The 18,823-nt window shown below is 30.1% G+C and overlaps 1 protein-coding gene across 1 annotated transcript; it reads left to right on the plus strand.

Annotated features, from left to right (window-relative positions):
• The first annotated feature begins 4,948 nt into the window (after nt 1-4,948).
• On the plus strand, nt 4,949-18,558 carry LOC143257989 (diuretic hormone class 2-like). Its single transcript, XM_076517032.1, has 4 exons — nt 4,949-5,092; nt 13,896-13,983; nt 17,602-17,700; nt 18,190-18,558. The coding sequence occupies exons 2-4, from the start codon at nt 13,901-13,903 to the stop codon at nt 18,326-18,328; spliced, it is 321 nt and encodes a 106-aa protein (XP_076373147.1). The 5' UTR covers nt 4,949-5,092; nt 13,896-13,900; the 3' UTR covers nt 18,329-18,558.
• Nucleotides 18,559-18,823: the final 265 nt, after the last annotated feature.

Genomic DNA, 18,823 nt, shown 5'->3' on the forward strand with positions numbered 1-18,823 from the left:
TACAGGTGCGTGTTTCTATGTTTGTCTGTCTATTTGTAATATAAGGAACCACTTCTTTTCTTTGTGTGTTTTTAGCTTGTCTCATTAAAAAATATACATACACGACCATGTGTACACAAGCGTAGGTAAGAAAAGTAACAATACCTAGGTACACATCTACAGATTACACTTAACGTGGTTGCAAAATTTTAGGTTTCTAGATTCGTTTTTCTTAGAGCTACGGTGGTCACATTTCTTTTCTATGAAGTTTTTTTCACTAGCTCAACATATATATATATATAAAGTACATACCTTCAAGGTTCAATGAGTATAGATGCAAAATTTCAAGTTTCTAGTTTTTTTTCCCCTGGGAGATATGGCGGTCACACTCACACACATACACACGCCATTTTATAATTGCCGTATTTCTTGGCGTCGAAGACACATCCCCATGAAGAATAAGGTCGCAGCACTTCCACCAATCTTACCAAGATGTTTCGTGGATTGTTTAGTGACTTACGGTACATAAATCCTCTCGCCCGTTTCTCGTTTTATGTGAACTATATGCTTATCATATCTACTTTTAACAGTGTATACCTTATATTACCGCTGGAATATCTGTATTATTACCAGTAATAACCTTATTCTAAGCCTGAGGAGTTAAAAAGAATGCCGGTATTATAGCACCATATGCGCGGTGGCATGTTCTTGTTTATTTATGTGTTATTTAATAGTAAGGAACTTGTACGTTTCATTCTTTGTTATATAGAGGGGCTTGGATTACTGCCTAGTATCGAAACGCTTCCTCTAGGCTTAGGTTTAGGCCTACGAGCAATGTAACCTTCGGCCTATAAGACGCAGAGTAAATTTTTAGGGGATAAAATAGCGTCTTCAACGTCTGGAAATATGGTATATGTTATGAAAACATAAAAGAAGAAAATAAAAAATGTAGAGATAAAACATTTTATAAAATAATAAAAAGAAATTATATTAAATTATGGACCAGACTGTGGTTCGTGGATGGTACTAAAACTTTGTGATGGTAGTAACTCAGAAAATGTATCTAAAAAAGAAGTATACCTTTACTATGATAAATATGCTGTAGAAAACTACGCTCTCTTTTCTAAGGAAAATAAAATGAAAAAAAACTATTTGTATCTGCTTCTACCTTCAAATTAATAGATAATTTATGTTCATATTTAAATTGGGTTTTCATACAATAAGCATATAAATGAGCTTCCAAACTATTTGATAACGTAGTGACTCTCAAGTTGTTAACGTGGATTTTTTATAATCAGTAGCTAATGTAATTATCCTTAGTATAAAGAAGCGTGGTTATAGATGTTTCTATGTAAATCTTAAAATGAGTAGTTCATGTATTATAGTTACACAGTTTTGAAATGTTATGTTTTTTATTCAAATATTATTACAATCTTCTGATTTAAAAGTTATTATAATAACTCTTTATAGAGCTGCGTATTCTTACGAGTTGAAAGCTATAATAAAAACATTTCACAACCGCATAATTGGACTTTTCTAGCACGATATTATGACTAAAGTACTATTTTGCGTAATAAGAAGTACTTATACTATTTTATTTCAGAAAATAAATGCTATATTTACATTAGTATTTTCTACATGCGCAAAGCGATAAATGTCATGGCGCAGAGCAAGCTTTATGTATGTACTATTACGATTGTGTCATCTCGCTCAAGTGTTATCCACTCATGGCGCTAGTTAACAGCAAGGCTGCGCAGTTGTCAGTGTGCAGAAGTCGTTGGTTTTTTTTTTTTATTATTATCATTATTGGCCGATAATGTTGCATCGGCTAAAATCCATTGGATAATGTTGGCACAATATGAAACGAAATTTTAAGGCGCATTAAAAAAGTGTACAAGTGAATGGAGAGTTTAAAAATGACGAAACATCAAATGAAGATCGATCAAAATATTATAGCAATTATTAATTAAGTTGTTACTAGAAGTGCAAAGTAAGAACTTATCAGAAGTGGAAGTTATAAGTCCTGACTTTAAATTCAACAGAGTGAGAAGTTATAATAAATACTGTTAGAGGAAATAATAATAATTTACTCAACATTTTGTTTTACATCATCTGCGGATGAGCTCAATATCTGTACTGAACTTTATCAGGCAGTACTAGACCTAGATTGATAAGGTACAACTTCAGGAAAGAGGTATTATATAAAGTATCAAGTTAATATAAGTTTTGCTGAATTATTGTGATCGTTTTAACACTATTTATTGTGTCCCCTATATATTGGGCATATGTGTGTGTGTTTTTCTTATAGCAAAACCACATCGGGCTATCTGCTGAGTCCACACAGGGGACTCGAACCCCTGATTTTAACGTTGTATAGACTTACTGCTGTACCAGCAGGGGACCTTTATATTGGCTAGCCATGCATAAATTAGAGATATACAATTTATAAGTTATCGAATATCTTAAGAGAGACGTTCTTTAGATATACAAATTATCATTGTTATTATATGTAGTAGATTACTTAACTTATGTACAATATATATATATATAATTTCTATAATTATTTTAAATGACACAGTTACATATTCTTATCAGTGAGAAGTTAACTAGATGGACACTTTACATCTTTGTACAATAATGCATTCTTCTCATATCGAAATTATCAGAATAAATTTTAAAGTTAAATACTATTTTCATTATAAAGTTGTTACAAGTATAACTATATATATATATATATATATATATACCTTTTTAGTACTCTTCTTAATAAGAACTGGACACATCTAGTTGCAGATGAATTGTACGAAAAAGTCGTCAGAATAATTTTTTAAAAAGTGAAATTTACTGCAATAGGTAGTAGGCTACTGAAATGTATTTTATATGAGTTTAGCTATTTCTTCTTCTTAGAAGGATATTAAAATAAGTGAGCGTTATGCATATATAAAGCTTGTGGTAAGTTTATATATAAATGTATATTAAGTCATTTATTCTACTCCTTAGAGTCTTACCATAAGTTCCAAAGATATGTAAAATTGTCTTTTCTTTTCTGTGAGAATAAGCTTTGAATTTATAAAAGTAAATAAAGTTTCTCGTAAGAAATTTCCAGTAATACGTATACTTTACATTAAGTTTACAATAAATTCGTATCATGAAAAAACAATAGAATGAAAATTTTGTGACTGCATAACGGTCAGCTGAATGAAATTATCCTATATTCAATATAGCTACATGTTGCTGGATAGCATCTGTCAAATTTCTTGACACAGAAAGAATACATGTTACACAACTCATGACTATATGGAACAGATATGGTGTCTCTTGAGACCTACGGACTTGTGTTCCGTCTGACCTCATTTATATATCACCAATAATGATTGCACTGTAGTGACTAGTATTTATTTCCTTGGTGTATATATTCCTTGAACGTCTATATTTACATATTCTTGCCGCTATCATATTATCAGAAGTGTCCTTTGCGCGTATATAATTACATAGGTCTATGATGGTTTTATTATCTTGAATTTTCTTTTTGTACAGTAATTCCTGTACGATGAATCCGAAAACTACATCCATTTTATTCTAACATGTTCATGTTTTTCACACAATGTCATATGTATTTTTATATAAGTGAATCACTTTCATTCAAATTGCATCATATTTTGTATGCTTAAAATATTGACAACCACTGGCTATAAATTGCTTTCGACCAATCGCGAAGTGAAAATTATCTCGATCGTCCTAGAGCCTAAACATGACAAACATAATAATAAAAAAAGTGTTAATTGCGATAAAAGAAATAATAATTTGATCTAAAGAAGAGTTTTTGTTTCTTTTCGATTTGTAAAAAAAATTCTTACGTGATAGAAAAAAATGAATATTATTCTCAAAATTTACGTAGCTGCATTATGGAAAATCTGTTATTAAAACCAAAACAACGTTTACAAAGTATACAATCGCAGGTCTGTGTTATTTTTCACTTCTCAATAAGTGTAATTTACGTATATAAATTTATATATTTTTATCATTAAAAATCAGCGGAATCGAATTTCTTAGAAGTAATTTATCAGGAGCGTACCGTAGATATGCATATATATTATATATTTCTTTGTATGGAGTTTTAACATATGTACTTTAGATCATTCAGCAAGTAGTTACCAGGATTGTATCTTACATGCATCACTTATGTGGTGAAAAAGTGTTTTGGTCATGTGTTGTTATTTATAACGTACTTCACGTCCTCTTGGTTTCACATTGCTCTATGAAGAAAGTTAGCAGAGGTATAGTAAACATGTACATATGTATAAGAATGTGTATATATATATATATATCTACTTTACAAAACTACCAATGATATATCTGATAAATTGATACAGTAATTTAGATGGCAACTTTTACAAAATGTGATTTTTATACATATCATTATATATATATATACATTATCCTTAATAAAAAGTTATTGGACCATACACTTTTATATGAATTGTTCTTTAGAAATGCCAAAAGTACATGTATATTTTCCTCAGCGTATACTTACCAAAGTGTACTTTAGAGACAAATGTATTTATTTGGTATATACAAATAAGGTTTACTAGAACTATGATTTACATAATAAACTTAAGTTTTGTTTTCATTAAAAAGTTATCTAGACTGTACTTTACATATATCAGTAGAATAAACGTGAAAACTGTATTTTCTTGCCATTAAATAGTTTGTACGAAATATAAATCACGTTAATTTTATATCATAAATCCAGATAGATTTTTTTTTATTCCGACTCATAGAAACTAATTCAGTTTTTCTTTACATGATATTACGTGTAGTTTATGAAGTAGGAGTAAAAAAAATTATCCTGTCGAATAGGAGGTATTCGATAAGTGAAATTTCCTACTAACAACAAATGAGAAGTAAACCTATTCAAACGTCAGTGATGACGTCAAGGGCGCGTCAAGAAGATAAGAAATGAGATTTATATAAAATGGAGTGTAAAAGAACTATTCCACAGAAATTAAAGTTGCTTTACTCAGAACAACAACCACTTGAAAGAGCAAAAACATCTAGTGGACTTCAAAAGGAAAAGACCATCTTCTCAGGTAGCATCGGTTCACCATATCAGGTATATTGTTTTGGGATCTCAGGAAGTTAGACAAGTTATGCATAATTTCAATTGAAAGTAGTATCTTTAATCACAAAAGAAAACTTAAATAAATAAATTTATTTAAACTTAGTTTCATAAAGTTAAAAACTAGATAATTCATCACAACTCTGTACTTAAGTTTTACTACACTATTTTTATTGAATTAAACCTTTATTGTTAATAGATTGACAGAAGAGAATTACAGTGATGCTAAGATTGTCTTTATAGGATTTATGGAACAGAAAAGTAATTAGTAGGTGTTCGAATCAAATAGATAAAGTATTAATTTTTCATTAAAGAATATACTGTACAAAGGAAGATTACACGTTATGTTTATCTAATAAAAAGGAGTACGACAACATTATTGGCTTTAAATTATAATATTATTGAGTAGTATATTATGTTTGTTGACGAAACTTTAATATAATATTTACCACTTAGTGTCTTCTCAACTATTTCTTAGTTATAATTAATTTTGTTTTAATATGACACGAAAAACTACGGTTGTAAATCCTCACCTCTTCTGTTTTATTCCGGATATAAATACAGACCAGTCAATTTTACTAATCGCCCATATTAAGCCAACATCCCTTAAGACCTCAAATATTAATGTGGGTTCATAAGATGGGTAATAAATACGCATGATAAGATATATTAGTAAGGTTTTATCATTATCTTTTTTTACTGACGCTTTAGAGGTAGCTGAAAATATTAGATTGAAAACTTTAGAATTCTGATTTAGTATAAACATTTGTAAGATAGTATGAATTTGCAATCCTTGATACAGTGAACAAACTCGGAGTGAAAATGCTCACAAAAACCTTAATTTTTCGTTCTCTTTCCCTCCCTCTGCTATTTTTTAAATAGTTTGCACATTAATATTGCATTTTCAAAACAAAACCTATTCTACGGAAGTACATAAGCACACATACACGCCGGTATATACGTACTTATAACATACACAAAATTTCTACAACACACATCAATTGCACACGAAATATGAATATATGTGTAAAATGAGATTTTAAGTCACAAGTTCAGCACTAATTTGTATTGAAATATCAATCAAGACTTAAAGGTTTCTGTGGCAATAGGAATCATTATGTGCTGAGGATATACCGTATCTTAAACTTAACCTTTTTTGAAAACGTATGTTATGGAATTGCAAATTTAAGATGAATTTCGTTTATATAGTCTACAAAATTTCTTTATCTGAAATAACTTGTACTGTTTGTAACTGAGTTGGACTTTTTTGTTTTCTTTCATAATTTGTAGTGCATACTAAAGGAATTTTCTGGCGAAAGGTCCAAATTTTACTTTAAGTAGAAAACAGACAACACCCATCTAGAAATTTTAACACTACTTGAAAAAGCTATATATAACGTTGGCTGAAAAGAAGATCATTTAACTAAAGAAAAAATAAACACTTTAAAAACTTGACAAAAAAACAACATAGAAAACACAAGTTAAATTTCTGACGATACTCCAGGCAACGTTCGTCTATCGTCTACCAATTAACACTTAATAGAAGATACAAGTCATCAAGAAGATAATAAGAATCACCTATCAGTCAGCAATCAACCACCAAAGACATCAACAGTCACAGAACAAAAAGTCGTCTTCCTATGATACCAGATTAAAAAACATATTCTAGCTACACATAAAATTCATCAAGAAAAAGTTAACATCTCACCAGCAGAAAAATCGACTATGAAATAGCTCGGAACGAACGGCAATCTAATCGTAAATGAATAAAACAAATGGGAAGGTTTTGTAGTTTTAACCAAGAACAGTTACCAAAGTAAAATAGAAGAACACTTTCAAAACACTTGGAACTTTAAACAGAAATTCTATAAAACGATCGAAGAAGAACCCAAAAAGATACTTATACATCTAAAAGAAAAAAGTACTTTGTTGGAAAAATTAGCAACAGAATTAAAATCCTTCCATAACCGCATGAACTATATGGAGTCTCTCAAGACTATAAATATAATTTACCTTCAAGACCCACAGTGTCAGCGTAAGACTCCGTAAGAGAAAACATATTCTAGTTACTTGATGAACTGTTTAAACCATGTCTGAACCGTCACAATTAGCCAATACTAAAGACCTATTAGAAAAGACACACTCTTCTACACAAACAATGTGTCCTATCTCCATTTTATTTTCCTTAGACATAATCGTCTTATACCCCAACATATCCATAGGAAAAGGCATAGATAGCATCATTAACTTCATATCTTCACTCGATTTTCCTAGCGATCATCACATTAGACACCATCCGAACAATGCTCAATTTTTTGTTCTATACAATAATTATTTCAAATTTGGTGACATTTTGTACAAACACAGGAAAGAAATAGTAATGGGTAACAGAGTAACAGTCACATTTGCTATAATACTCATGCATACAGTAGAAACGAAAGGCATTGAAAACATAAACAAAAAACACGTTAATACGGAAGTGTGGTACAGATGCATCGATGACATATATAGTATTAGGAATCATGGAAAAGAAACAGAAAAAAAGAAACACTCAAACAGCATCAAATGACTTTAAAATACTGTTATTACGAAATGTGTACCCCGAATATTGCATTGACAATGTTTTTAAATCACAAAAAACAAAAAAACATTACAACAGCAACAGACAAAAAAAAAAAGAAAACCATACATAAAACACTTACAATGAACATTCCTTTCATAAACAGCACAATCACAACCAAGATACGTAAGGTCGTTAAATAATTCCAACTTACAATCAACATAACGCACAAACCAGGTAATACACGAAAAACTATTAGTTTAGTGTTCATTTTCACAAATAAAATGTGTTAAAAAACAATGTTACACCAGAGTAAATGGAGCGGAACAAATGTGCCACTTCAAAAATGTGGTCTATCAAATCATTTGTAATATATGTAGAGTTGCATGTATATGAGAAATCAGAAATCCTTTTTATGGGCCCGTCTCAGAGCACATCAGTGCGTTATATACGTATAACCAACACAAAACCGTTCCAGCAGAACACTTCCTATACAAACACATAAAACACAAACCCATCTAAAGCTTTTATGTTACAAATAACCAAAGATTTTAAAGGAAAAAATATACGGAAGTCATACTTATTAACGAGAAACATCCAAAAATTAACAGAGACAATGGGTGATAAAATGGGTATAAATCAAAGTTTTAATCGATGAAGACTACTTCATGTGACAGATTGAGGTGAAATTTTATGTTTTGCAAGGAGCTGTCTGGAAACTCTAAAGAATATATATTAAACTAGTGTGCTTGGTAATAAAAGCAGTTGATATAGAAAGCTGAAACTGGTCTAAAACAAATGCTTAGATAACAAAACCAAAAGCCTAAAATGAGGATCAGATCTCAAACATTTGTAAGACTGTCTTTAGATGCTCGCTTTTTAATAATAAAGATTATTAAAGGCTATATGAACACGTTTAAAATATAGTAGCATAAAATTAGCATGTTTATTGCCATATTTAATACTTTATTAACTATAAAATGAGATGGTGAGAGGATAGAGGTTTTGCCCTAAACAGCTGGACCACTTCAATTTTAGCGACCACGACCCTGATTTGTAACACCTCAAGGTGAAGTGAGGTTTTATCCACAAAAATATCTAAATTCTAATTGTTTGAAGTCAATGAACGACAGTTTGTTTGATGATAGAGATGAGAAAGGTTATCACGGTCAACGCACATTATCTCTAGTTAAACATGATGGGGAAACAATACTGGGTGCATCTAAGCCAGTGATGTTGAAAATTTCCTCAAAATTGATTGCACCATGACTACTGACACGTACAAGAACATTGTTATTCATCATGTTATTCCTAGTAAGATATTGATTCATCTTTCAGCAAGACAGTGATCCCAATCATGCAGTAAATGCTATGATTCGCTACTTAGAAGAAATTTAGGTAGACGGAAATCCTACAACCATGGCTTAGTTTGCCTTAAGTTCCAATATAAATATTCTTATGACTGTCTAGGATTATAGCAGACTGAAAAAATACTATGGCAAAGAAATAACTTGGATAAAGTGCGATTCGAAAAACAAGACATTGCTCAATATTGCACAATCATACAATAATGAATTTAATGTAACATAAAACGAAGGTAAACAGCTCTGTTTCTTTATTATTAAACAAAAAGTAGCACTGCGAGCTATCAGAATTTAAATGAAAGTAGCTGAACAAAGCATAGAACAGTTGTACAACACATAACACAAATAAGAAAAAAAGGCTATATAATGAAACAACCATTTGCAACAAGAATATTAATTCATCTTGAATATTTAATACGTTATTACTAATAAATACTTTAGCGCGTCCCACGAAAACCTTTAATTGCATATCGGATATGTTAAGACAAATGAAATAAATTAAGACTACACAGAAATTTCGTTAATTTGTACTTTATGGGATGTTTTTGTATTTGTCATTTTTTAAAAATGGTTTCAACTTCTATATCTGCTCTGAATAATTTGAAAAGTGAAGAAACAAAGCTATATTATGAGTCATTTTTTCCTAACATCACACTTTAAATTAGCACTCTGCAATTAATTTATTTGCTTACACTTATTGTATTCCAGCAAACTAATTTACTTCGCCTCAGAATCAAATTATTTATTCTTACCAAACAGCACGCTTCTAACGGACAAAATATTCACTAACTCTCTACTAATTAGTAAATTGAATGAATTTTCCTTAGAATAAAATGTTATTTTCGAGCACACTTTATATTTAAATATATTAATATTTTTTCACCCGACATACGTGAACAAACTTAATTTTATTTATTTATTTTTTTTGCTTATCTCACATTGAAATAAACTTGTTTTCTTTAACTTACTGCACTTGTAAACATATTTATTTAACTACAGACCTCAGCAAACTACACTTCCTTAAATCTCCTCACACTTAAATTATTTCATTATTTGCATATATATATAAACCTTAATATACCACCTCAGCAGACTATTCCAGTTATGATAAAATGTTTAATCTCACATTATTCATAAAAATGCTATTTCTTCATTAATAATTTCATTATGTTATATCTATATTATAAATAATTTTCTATTTATCTTCTTTTTTCCATTTTGACGACAATTTTAATAACTTATATTTTAATTATTTGTTGTTGTTTTTTCTGTTTAGTGTCACATTTTATTACTTTGACGTTTTTTTATTGTGGTAAATGTTAAAAGGAGTTTTAAATGTGAAAATAAAGATATTTTTATTATTTATAAGTTTTATACAGCAAAATAAAGAGATATGCAGAATTTGAATCTTCACTAAGTAAGCCTTTCACTTTTTTAGTTTGTAAATTTAAAGTTTATTCTTTATCATAAACACTAGCTAGTTTTATAACCGTTCCAAACCACACATTAACCTGTGACAATTATTTCTCATTTAATCAAAGCTTCTCTGAAAAAAAAAAGCATATCAATATCTTACAGATTTCACCCAGTTAAGAAGACTTTTATCAATCAAAAGTAAGGAAAACTTAAGTTATCAGGATGTATTGTTTTGGAAGAAAGACGATTTATTCCTATATATATATATAACACTTTCAATGCTTTCTTTTTTGATCATATCCGATGTTTTAAAGTGTAATCAATCCTGTAGTTACTTTTTGTTACTTATTGTAAATTCGATTAAGCAGTTGGTTTGTATCTATTTTACTTATTTGTATCACAAATTATTTTATTTTAATTTCAATTCATATACAACTTATGCATTATTATTATTTTAAAAATTTTACAAGCATAATGTTTCATTGTTAAATTAACACACTATAAAATTTCAGTAGTGTGTTTATAAAGATAAACTTAATTACATGGTCTTTTTAAGTTTGGAATTATTCAACTACATATACACACATATTGACAAAGTCATATATAATTTCGTTCGAGTCTCCTTTCCACAATCTTTCTGCATTAGTGCGTTCTCATGCGGTTAATTACCTCTTCAGGCAGCTAAAAGATTCATAGAGTACTGGACTAACTGGAGCACGTGATTAGAAAAATAATAGGTAGTAATGAAAACAAAGATGACGAGCATCAAGAGACTTCAGAAACATTTCTGTGTTGAAGAGATAACTTGGTGTTTGTTAGCAGCTACAGAATAAGTAATTACTTTAATGACAATGCTACATTCAATTAGTAGGTTGTAACCCTTTGATTGACTAAACAAGCATTGGTTATGAAGCTGAAACTAATTTTACATGTCATAAGAATACCACAAATCGGAAGCAAACACTTTTAAAAAGCGGATAGTTAATTAAAATAAGTGATAACACATCGTAACAAAAGATAACAACAACATTTATAAATGTACTAATCACCAGATTTACGGTGAATTTCATTTCACTTGACACTTAGTCTTATGAGATTTTGAATATGAATATATATATGTATATATTACAACATTAACTTACTGTATCGTCAAACGTAGGTGCACTGTTCTCTTTATTTTTTATTAAGCAAGAGAGCAACACTATCTAAATTGCAGCAACAGTGTGAAAATCGTTAATATTACTTTTAACTACACCTAAACTTTAGGTCTAAAATAACATTTTTCTTGTTGATTACTTTGAATGCATGTACGAATAGTTTTCTTCATTTTTGTGGTTCAATCAATCACCACAAATTTACAGTTCAAACACAATACTTGTACAAAATATGTAGAAATGTATCGGTGATGTAACAACTATACAAATTTACAGTTCAAACACAATACTTGTACAAAATATGTAGAAATGTATCGGTGATGTAACAACTATACAAATTTACAGTTCAAACACAATACTTGTACAAAATATGTAGAAATGTATCGGTGATGTAACAACTATACAAATTTACAGTTCAAACACAATACTTGTAGAAAATATGTAGAAATGTATCGGTGATGTAACAACTATACAAATTTACAGTTCAAACACAATACTTGTAGAAAATATGTAGAAATGTATCGGTGATGTAACAACTATAGAAATTTACAGTTCAAACACAATACTTGTACAAAATATGTAGAAATGTATCGGTGATGTAACAACTATACAAATTTACAGTTCAAACACAATACTTGTACAAAATATGTAGAAATGTATCGGTGATGTAACAACTATACAAATTTACAGTTCAAACACAATACTTGTAGAAAATATGTAGAAATGTATCGGTGATGTAACAACTATACAAATTTACAGTTCAAACACAATACTTGTACAAAATATGTAGAAATGTATCGGTGATGTAACAACTATACAAATTTACAGTTCAAACACAATACTTGTACAAAATATGTAGAAATGTATCGGTGATGTAACAACTATACAAATTTACAGCTTTGCCAGCTGGTCTCAGTGTATAAACCCACGTGTGAAATATATTTATTGTAGAAACTAAAGATGACCACAGTAGATTTTACTTCGTCTTAAAAATACAATCCTACAGCACATATCATATGAAATGATAAATATTCCCACTTTTCATTTCGACAGAAGACCCTAGACATGATAGACAGCACTATGAAAAATACCTTCAGTAAAGTATATCACGTAATGTTGAATATTTATCTTTTGACCTGCGATAACATCGGGTAGTTGTGACATCTCAACTAGTTGATGAATGGATGAGATCTGACATCAATCTCACACTTTTAACTACTAATGCAATTTCGAGGTCACTTACCTTTTGCTGTTTTTACTAATATGTTCATTATGTTTCTATACACCTACCAACTGGCAAAGTTGTAGGCTGTATGGTTTTCTCACAACCTATTAGTGTATACCCAAGCTTAATTTGCAGCAGCCCTGTATTTCTTTCTGACCACCGTGCCCCTGATAGTAAAACTTGACTGTAGTGTATATAGGTAAAGCAAATACAAAAAAAAAATAATCCTTTCAACTGTTTAATGCTTTACTTTTATTTATTATTACTTTTATTATAATTTTGAATCGACAAGAAGTTTCATTTTACCTTATATGTTTATCAGATTTAGACCATACTTTATGGTATAATTGAAAATAAAAACACAATAATTTATTTTGAACACTAATTTGTGTAAAGCTTGCTATAAAAGCATGCACAACAATCTATGTTAAGGATAGTGATCGTTGAGTGGTTGCTGCGTAAAACCAGAGCTTGCCTTGAAAACACTAGAATAATCTAATAAAACTAGCACTGTGCCTTAAACACTTCAGTAATATAATAAAACTCGCGCTATGTCTTGGAGACACTTCCATAATGTAATGAAACTAGCGCTGTGCTTTGGAAACACTTCAGTAATGTAATAAAGCTCGCGCTATGTCTTGTAAACATTTTAACAATATAATAAAATCAACGCTGTGTCTTGAAAACCCTTTAATAATATACGAATATTTTTGTTGTTTTTTTATATCCAGACATTGTTATAAGATTCCATATAATATTTTTCCTTCTTCATATTACAATTATCACAATGAAATCATACAAAATCAGCAATAGTAGATTATTATGTGTCTTAAAACCATGTATGACATTGCAAAGGACATACAGAACATTGCTTCTAATTACAAAATATCTGAACAAATTGTTTTATATTAACTTTAGCGTCATAAGTATAAGTTGTTGTTTAAATCTGTGTAAGTTAAAAGAAAGTTTGTCTCTTAAAAAAGCATGATTGTTTTCTGTAAAATGCCAGGTAATCGTATAAAGTTTATTCAAATACCCTAATAGACAATCTGTTTTAATTCTAACGTTTTATTATCAGGCATTATGGTCAACTTGTTCTCAACGGTACTCTTCTCCTTCACTCTCCTATATCTCGTCGATGTGAGAGCTATTGGATCTAATGCAAGGTAAACTGTTCACTAGTTAACAGAATTAGTCAAAATAAATAAAGTATATTGTATTGTTTATATAGGCAAAACGATATTTGATTTTTTGAAAACTCGGATTCTACTATTTAGCTTTAGATAACAAGTATACCTTCAATGAGGTATTGTGTTAACCTTTTTATTAATCTCTCTAGAGACACTGTGTACAAATTCTAAAATATTTACAAACTTTGAAATAATTATATCATTAAAATTATGCTAAATTGTAACTTTTACTTTCTCTAAACTTAGCTGAAGATTTGTTTACTGTTTCACTGAAGAAGCAAACGCCGAAACTGTCATACTGCTTAAAGTAATTGATCATTTTACTCTCATCTGGTACGTAACCGTATATATATCCTACTTCTACGAAGTTTATCTGTAACTTTATATTTAATGACTTTATTTAATGCTTCAGATAAAATACAAGTAAGGCTCGAAGTAAGAAAGGGTTTCAGGGGAAATGTTAAAACTAAGCAAGGAAACTAAACTGATACTTAATGGAAGAGTATCAAATTAAAGCATCACGAAGGGTTGTTAACCTAATAGTATAAAACACCGCACGAAACTAAGGAATGTGATTAACCTTACCTGATCAGCCCTAGGCTATGAAGCAGACTTTATAATTTCTTGTGCAAAATATATTTCGAGAAATGCAGTTTAAATAAGTTCGGTGAAATATCTTTGAATTTGCTTACTTACATATTTAGTTCTATGATAGTATATTACGATAAACATTGAGAAAGCTTTTTTACTGACAAGTGTGTTTTTGATAAATTTCTTACAAATAAATGGAGTCTTTAAAATGAAAGCTTTTTTATCAAAGAAGACTGTTTGAGTCATTTGTGACGTATTTGTTATGTAGTACAACTGACTTTATATTTGTCCATATAAAAAAATATATAAACTTAGGTAGTTCTACAGCAAATTTCATCATCATAAACTTAGGTAGTTTTACAGCAAACTTCATCATCTTACCAAAATCAGCTTAATTTTATTGTCAAATAGTTTTGACAGACAATATGAAATTCAAAGCTTTTATTTAACATATGGCTTACGAGTTAACCGAGTATAGAACTTAAAGTGGGCCGCATGGTCAGGTGTTTAAGGCACTCAACTCGTAATCTGAGGGTCGCGGGTTGGAATCCACGTCACCCCAAACATACTTGCTATTTCAGCCGTAGGAGCGTTGTAATGTTAAAATCAATCCCACTATTCATTGGTAAAAGAGTAGCCCAAGAAATGGCGGTGGGTGGTTATAGTTAGCTGCCTTCCCTCTAATCTTACACTGCTAAATTAAGGACGGCTAACGCAAATATCTCTCGTCTGGCTTTGGGCGAAATTCACGAACACACAACAGAAATTAAAGTACATAGAGAATGAGAATAGACTTTTTAGAATAACTATTGAATATTGCTATGAAGAATGTAGCTGAGACGTTGTTTTATTTAAAAAGTAAGCATAAACAATTTTATAAGAAACTCACTCGAAACTGTCATGCTCAGATTTCGCATACGTAACATAGAATTAAAAACTTCCTTGTTTTGCTTGTACTGAAGGAAAAGCTCTTTTCCAAAACAAATTTTTTGAAATTTTAGTTCGGTGGTAAGTCAAATTCAGTAGAAGTGTTTGTACAAATTGAATGTTTTGAATTATATTGAATTAAGAGGTATAGGAAAATAATTGTTAGTGCTCCGAAATTAGGTGCTGTAAGCCCAGCATGTATCAAACAATAAAGGCATTAAAAGTCATCTCCTTCAAAAATGACATTAATGTGTATCATGCATCCAATATGTAAATTATAAAGGGGTGTATAGCAACAAATGAAACACATTAAATTAAAAGTTATCAAAATTACTCCTCGAGAACAATTATTATAAGCATAAATTATTTCTATGAATATGAAGTCGAAATCCGACTACAGCTAACGTTGTTACACAAACCTAGGACGGAAGTGCAAAGTAAAAAAGTTATACACATAGATCATTGTTCTCAAAGAGTTAAAAAGGTTAAAAAGACCTCTATATAAATATAGCAGCTACTCCCAAATCGTCTAAATAATGACACATTACTAATTTTTGTACGAAGAATTTCACCAGAATGGCCAGGCTACAGCTAGATTATACTGTGAATGTCATTATTAACGCCACATGTAGGAAAGTTATATTGGGACATGCGTACCACAGATACAGTTACACACAGACGTCTTGCAAAAAGACGAGAATAACAACAGTATTGACAGAGAAACTGTATGTCATATTTGGGCACTACTTTAATCTTGATTTAATTGTTTATTATTGTTTCGATATATTTTAACATTTACCTCGCTTTTTTATTATTATAATTGCTATTGATGTGCAGAAATTTCGGTAATTTGTTGCTCAATGTTTCGTTTCTTATTGTGTACCCCCTTTGTACTGAAACTTTTGGTGTATGATGTATAATGCGTATTTGTTGTTGAAAGACACAACCTTGAATGACTTATTGATGTTTTCACCTTCAAAATCTTATGCTATATCACTAGCTGTAAGTTTTCCAACATACTTCTTTTTCCGAATTATTTACCTGCTTACGTATTTCTCATTCATGGTGTTGCATCTTATAGAATATGACCCCGAATACTATATTAATAAATAAATATATATTATAATCTGTTAGCCTTAGAACATGCCTAGGTAAGGTACTGAACTGAATATATTTTTCTGTGCTTCTATCTAACATACAGTTTGTTGTTTTTTTATTTTACAGTGACTATGCGATTTGCATGTTCGTTTTAGCGCAGGGTTACACAATGAATTGTTTGTGGTCTGTTGATCACGGGAATTAAAACCCAGATTTGAGTTTTGTTAGTTCATAATTTTACTACTGACCTACTGAGCATCAAACTAAACGTAGTTATTTCAAGAAATAACTTAAATATTATTCTATTCTGATCTAAAACAAATTTGACGGTGAAATAGAATTTTTGAAGGTAATCTTCAATTCATCAGTTATTGTCTAGACCATTATTTAACTGTTCGTAGGTTATTTTGAAATTCTGTTTTATGGAAGGATATTGTCAGAAAAGCCTTAAAGTTTATTAAGTTTGTTTTCAAGAACATAACCAAAGTGAAGAAATATTACTGATAGATATGTGTACGAATCGTATCATTGAAACGTTACTGTGAGGAACATTATCCAGTTGTTGGAAAGTTACGGTCAGAAATAGTCTCCAACTGCTGAAAGAGTGTTGAAAAATATTACTGATCATTTTATTCAGCTGTTGGGTGACTCTTTTAGGAGATCATCAGGCAAATGAAAGGTTATTTTTTAGAATGACTAGACTGTGAGATGTTAACAGTTGGAAAACTATTTAGTTGTAAAATGACTACTGTCTGATCTCTTCCCAAGTTTTGAGCATCATTACCGAATATATCAGTAATATGATAGATGTAATTTTTGGAAATATTGTGAACAGGACAAAGGAGACTTGGTTAACTCTTGTTAACCAAACTAAACGGATTTCTTATTTCTGAAAACTTGATATTGAACAACTAACTACGCAAGTTTCATTAAGCACATCAACAGTAATCTAAGTTTTATCTTATTATTGTTTATCAGATTCCGTCATTCCATTGTCGATAATGATGATGCTTCTGATGTTCTTGATATTTTGGCTGACTTGCGGTCAAACGTACTGAAAGGAAAGGAAATGACCAGGTACGTTTAACTATAGGTTGAAACTTTTATTTTGGGCACGTTCTGATGATATATTTAATGTGTTGGCTATTAGTATTGTTCAAGCTTATGTGAATGAGTTTTTTGTTGTTTTTTCAATCAAGTTCATATCCGATTGTTCTGAGACCGTGTTTTAGCCTCTGGAGTCAATAGTTTAATAAAAATTAAAGGAAGGTTTTTTAAAAAATAAATTTAGTAGTGATAAAAGATTAAATGCGAACTGTCAAAGCATTTGTTAAAGAGTAAAGAAGAGAAACAAGCATTTGGTTGAGCAACTAATGCTGATTTACTGATAATTTAGAAATTTATAAAACTAAAAATGAAGCGTTTATTTGCCGTAAATAAACAACAGGAAAACTAAATGATCAGTATTGAATTTTGTTTTCTTAAAATAACTAACTAAATGATAGGGCAACGTTTAGATATAACTACCAAGTCTCTTAAATATTGTTCTGCTGTGTTTTAATTCAGTGAGAAACGAGGTCTTGACTTAGGATTGTCCCGTGGCTTCTCTGGAAGTCAAGCAGCTAAACACCTCATGGGTCTGGCAGTAGCTAACTTTGCTGGAGGTCCAGGCAGACGGCGCCGATATGCAGACCAGAACCAGTAGAGAAAGATCTGATTCTACAAAAGAAAAAAAAAAACTGATGTAAAAGTAAATTAAATCACGTATAAAATGATTTATTTGTTTTATGCTTAGCAATTCACACTTTGGTTAATCTCAGTATTTCAAAGAAATTTTAATTTCACATTATTAGTAAGGCGTTTAAAAGTAGGGACTGAAGAGAAATACATATGTTACATCTATGATTATTAGAATAGTAGTTCAAATAAAACTTGTGTTTGATTACTGATAATACATTTTGTATTGTTATTTTTTATCGACTTTAAAACTAAACAAAATAACATAATGCCTATAATCATTAAACATAACAAGTCTGATAAAGCGACATCATACTATATATGCATTTTTAATATAATCGTTTTCACTTCTAAATAATTTTCTAATAAATAGCAATAATATTTAACACATTAATCGGTAGACTTTTATAATCTATTAATCTATTTTAATTTGTAAAATGACAAAATTCTTTGTCAGTTAATA

This window comes from Tachypleus tridentatus, chromosome 7, assembly GCF_004210375.1.
Source record: "Tachypleus tridentatus isolate NWPU-2018 chromosome 7, ASM421037v1, whole genome shotgun sequence".
Taxonomy (NCBI): domain Eukaryota; kingdom Metazoa; phylum Arthropoda; class Merostomata; order Xiphosura; family Limulidae; genus Tachypleus; species Tachypleus tridentatus.

Bases quoted from the DNA above. Each gene is read 5' to 3' on its own strand.
- LOC143257989 (XM_076517032.1), top strand. From the start codon at position 13,901: ATGGTCAACTTGTTCTCAACGGTACTCTTCTCCTTCACTCTCCTATAT. The intron at 13,984-17,601 runs GTAAACTGTTCA...ATTGTTTATCAG, and splicing joins GCTATTGGATCTAATGCAAG to ATTCCGTCATTCCATTGTCG. The intron at 17,701-18,189 runs GTACGTTTAACT...GTTTTAATTCAG, and splicing joins AAAGGAAAGGAAATGACCAG to TGAGAAACGAGGTCTTGACT.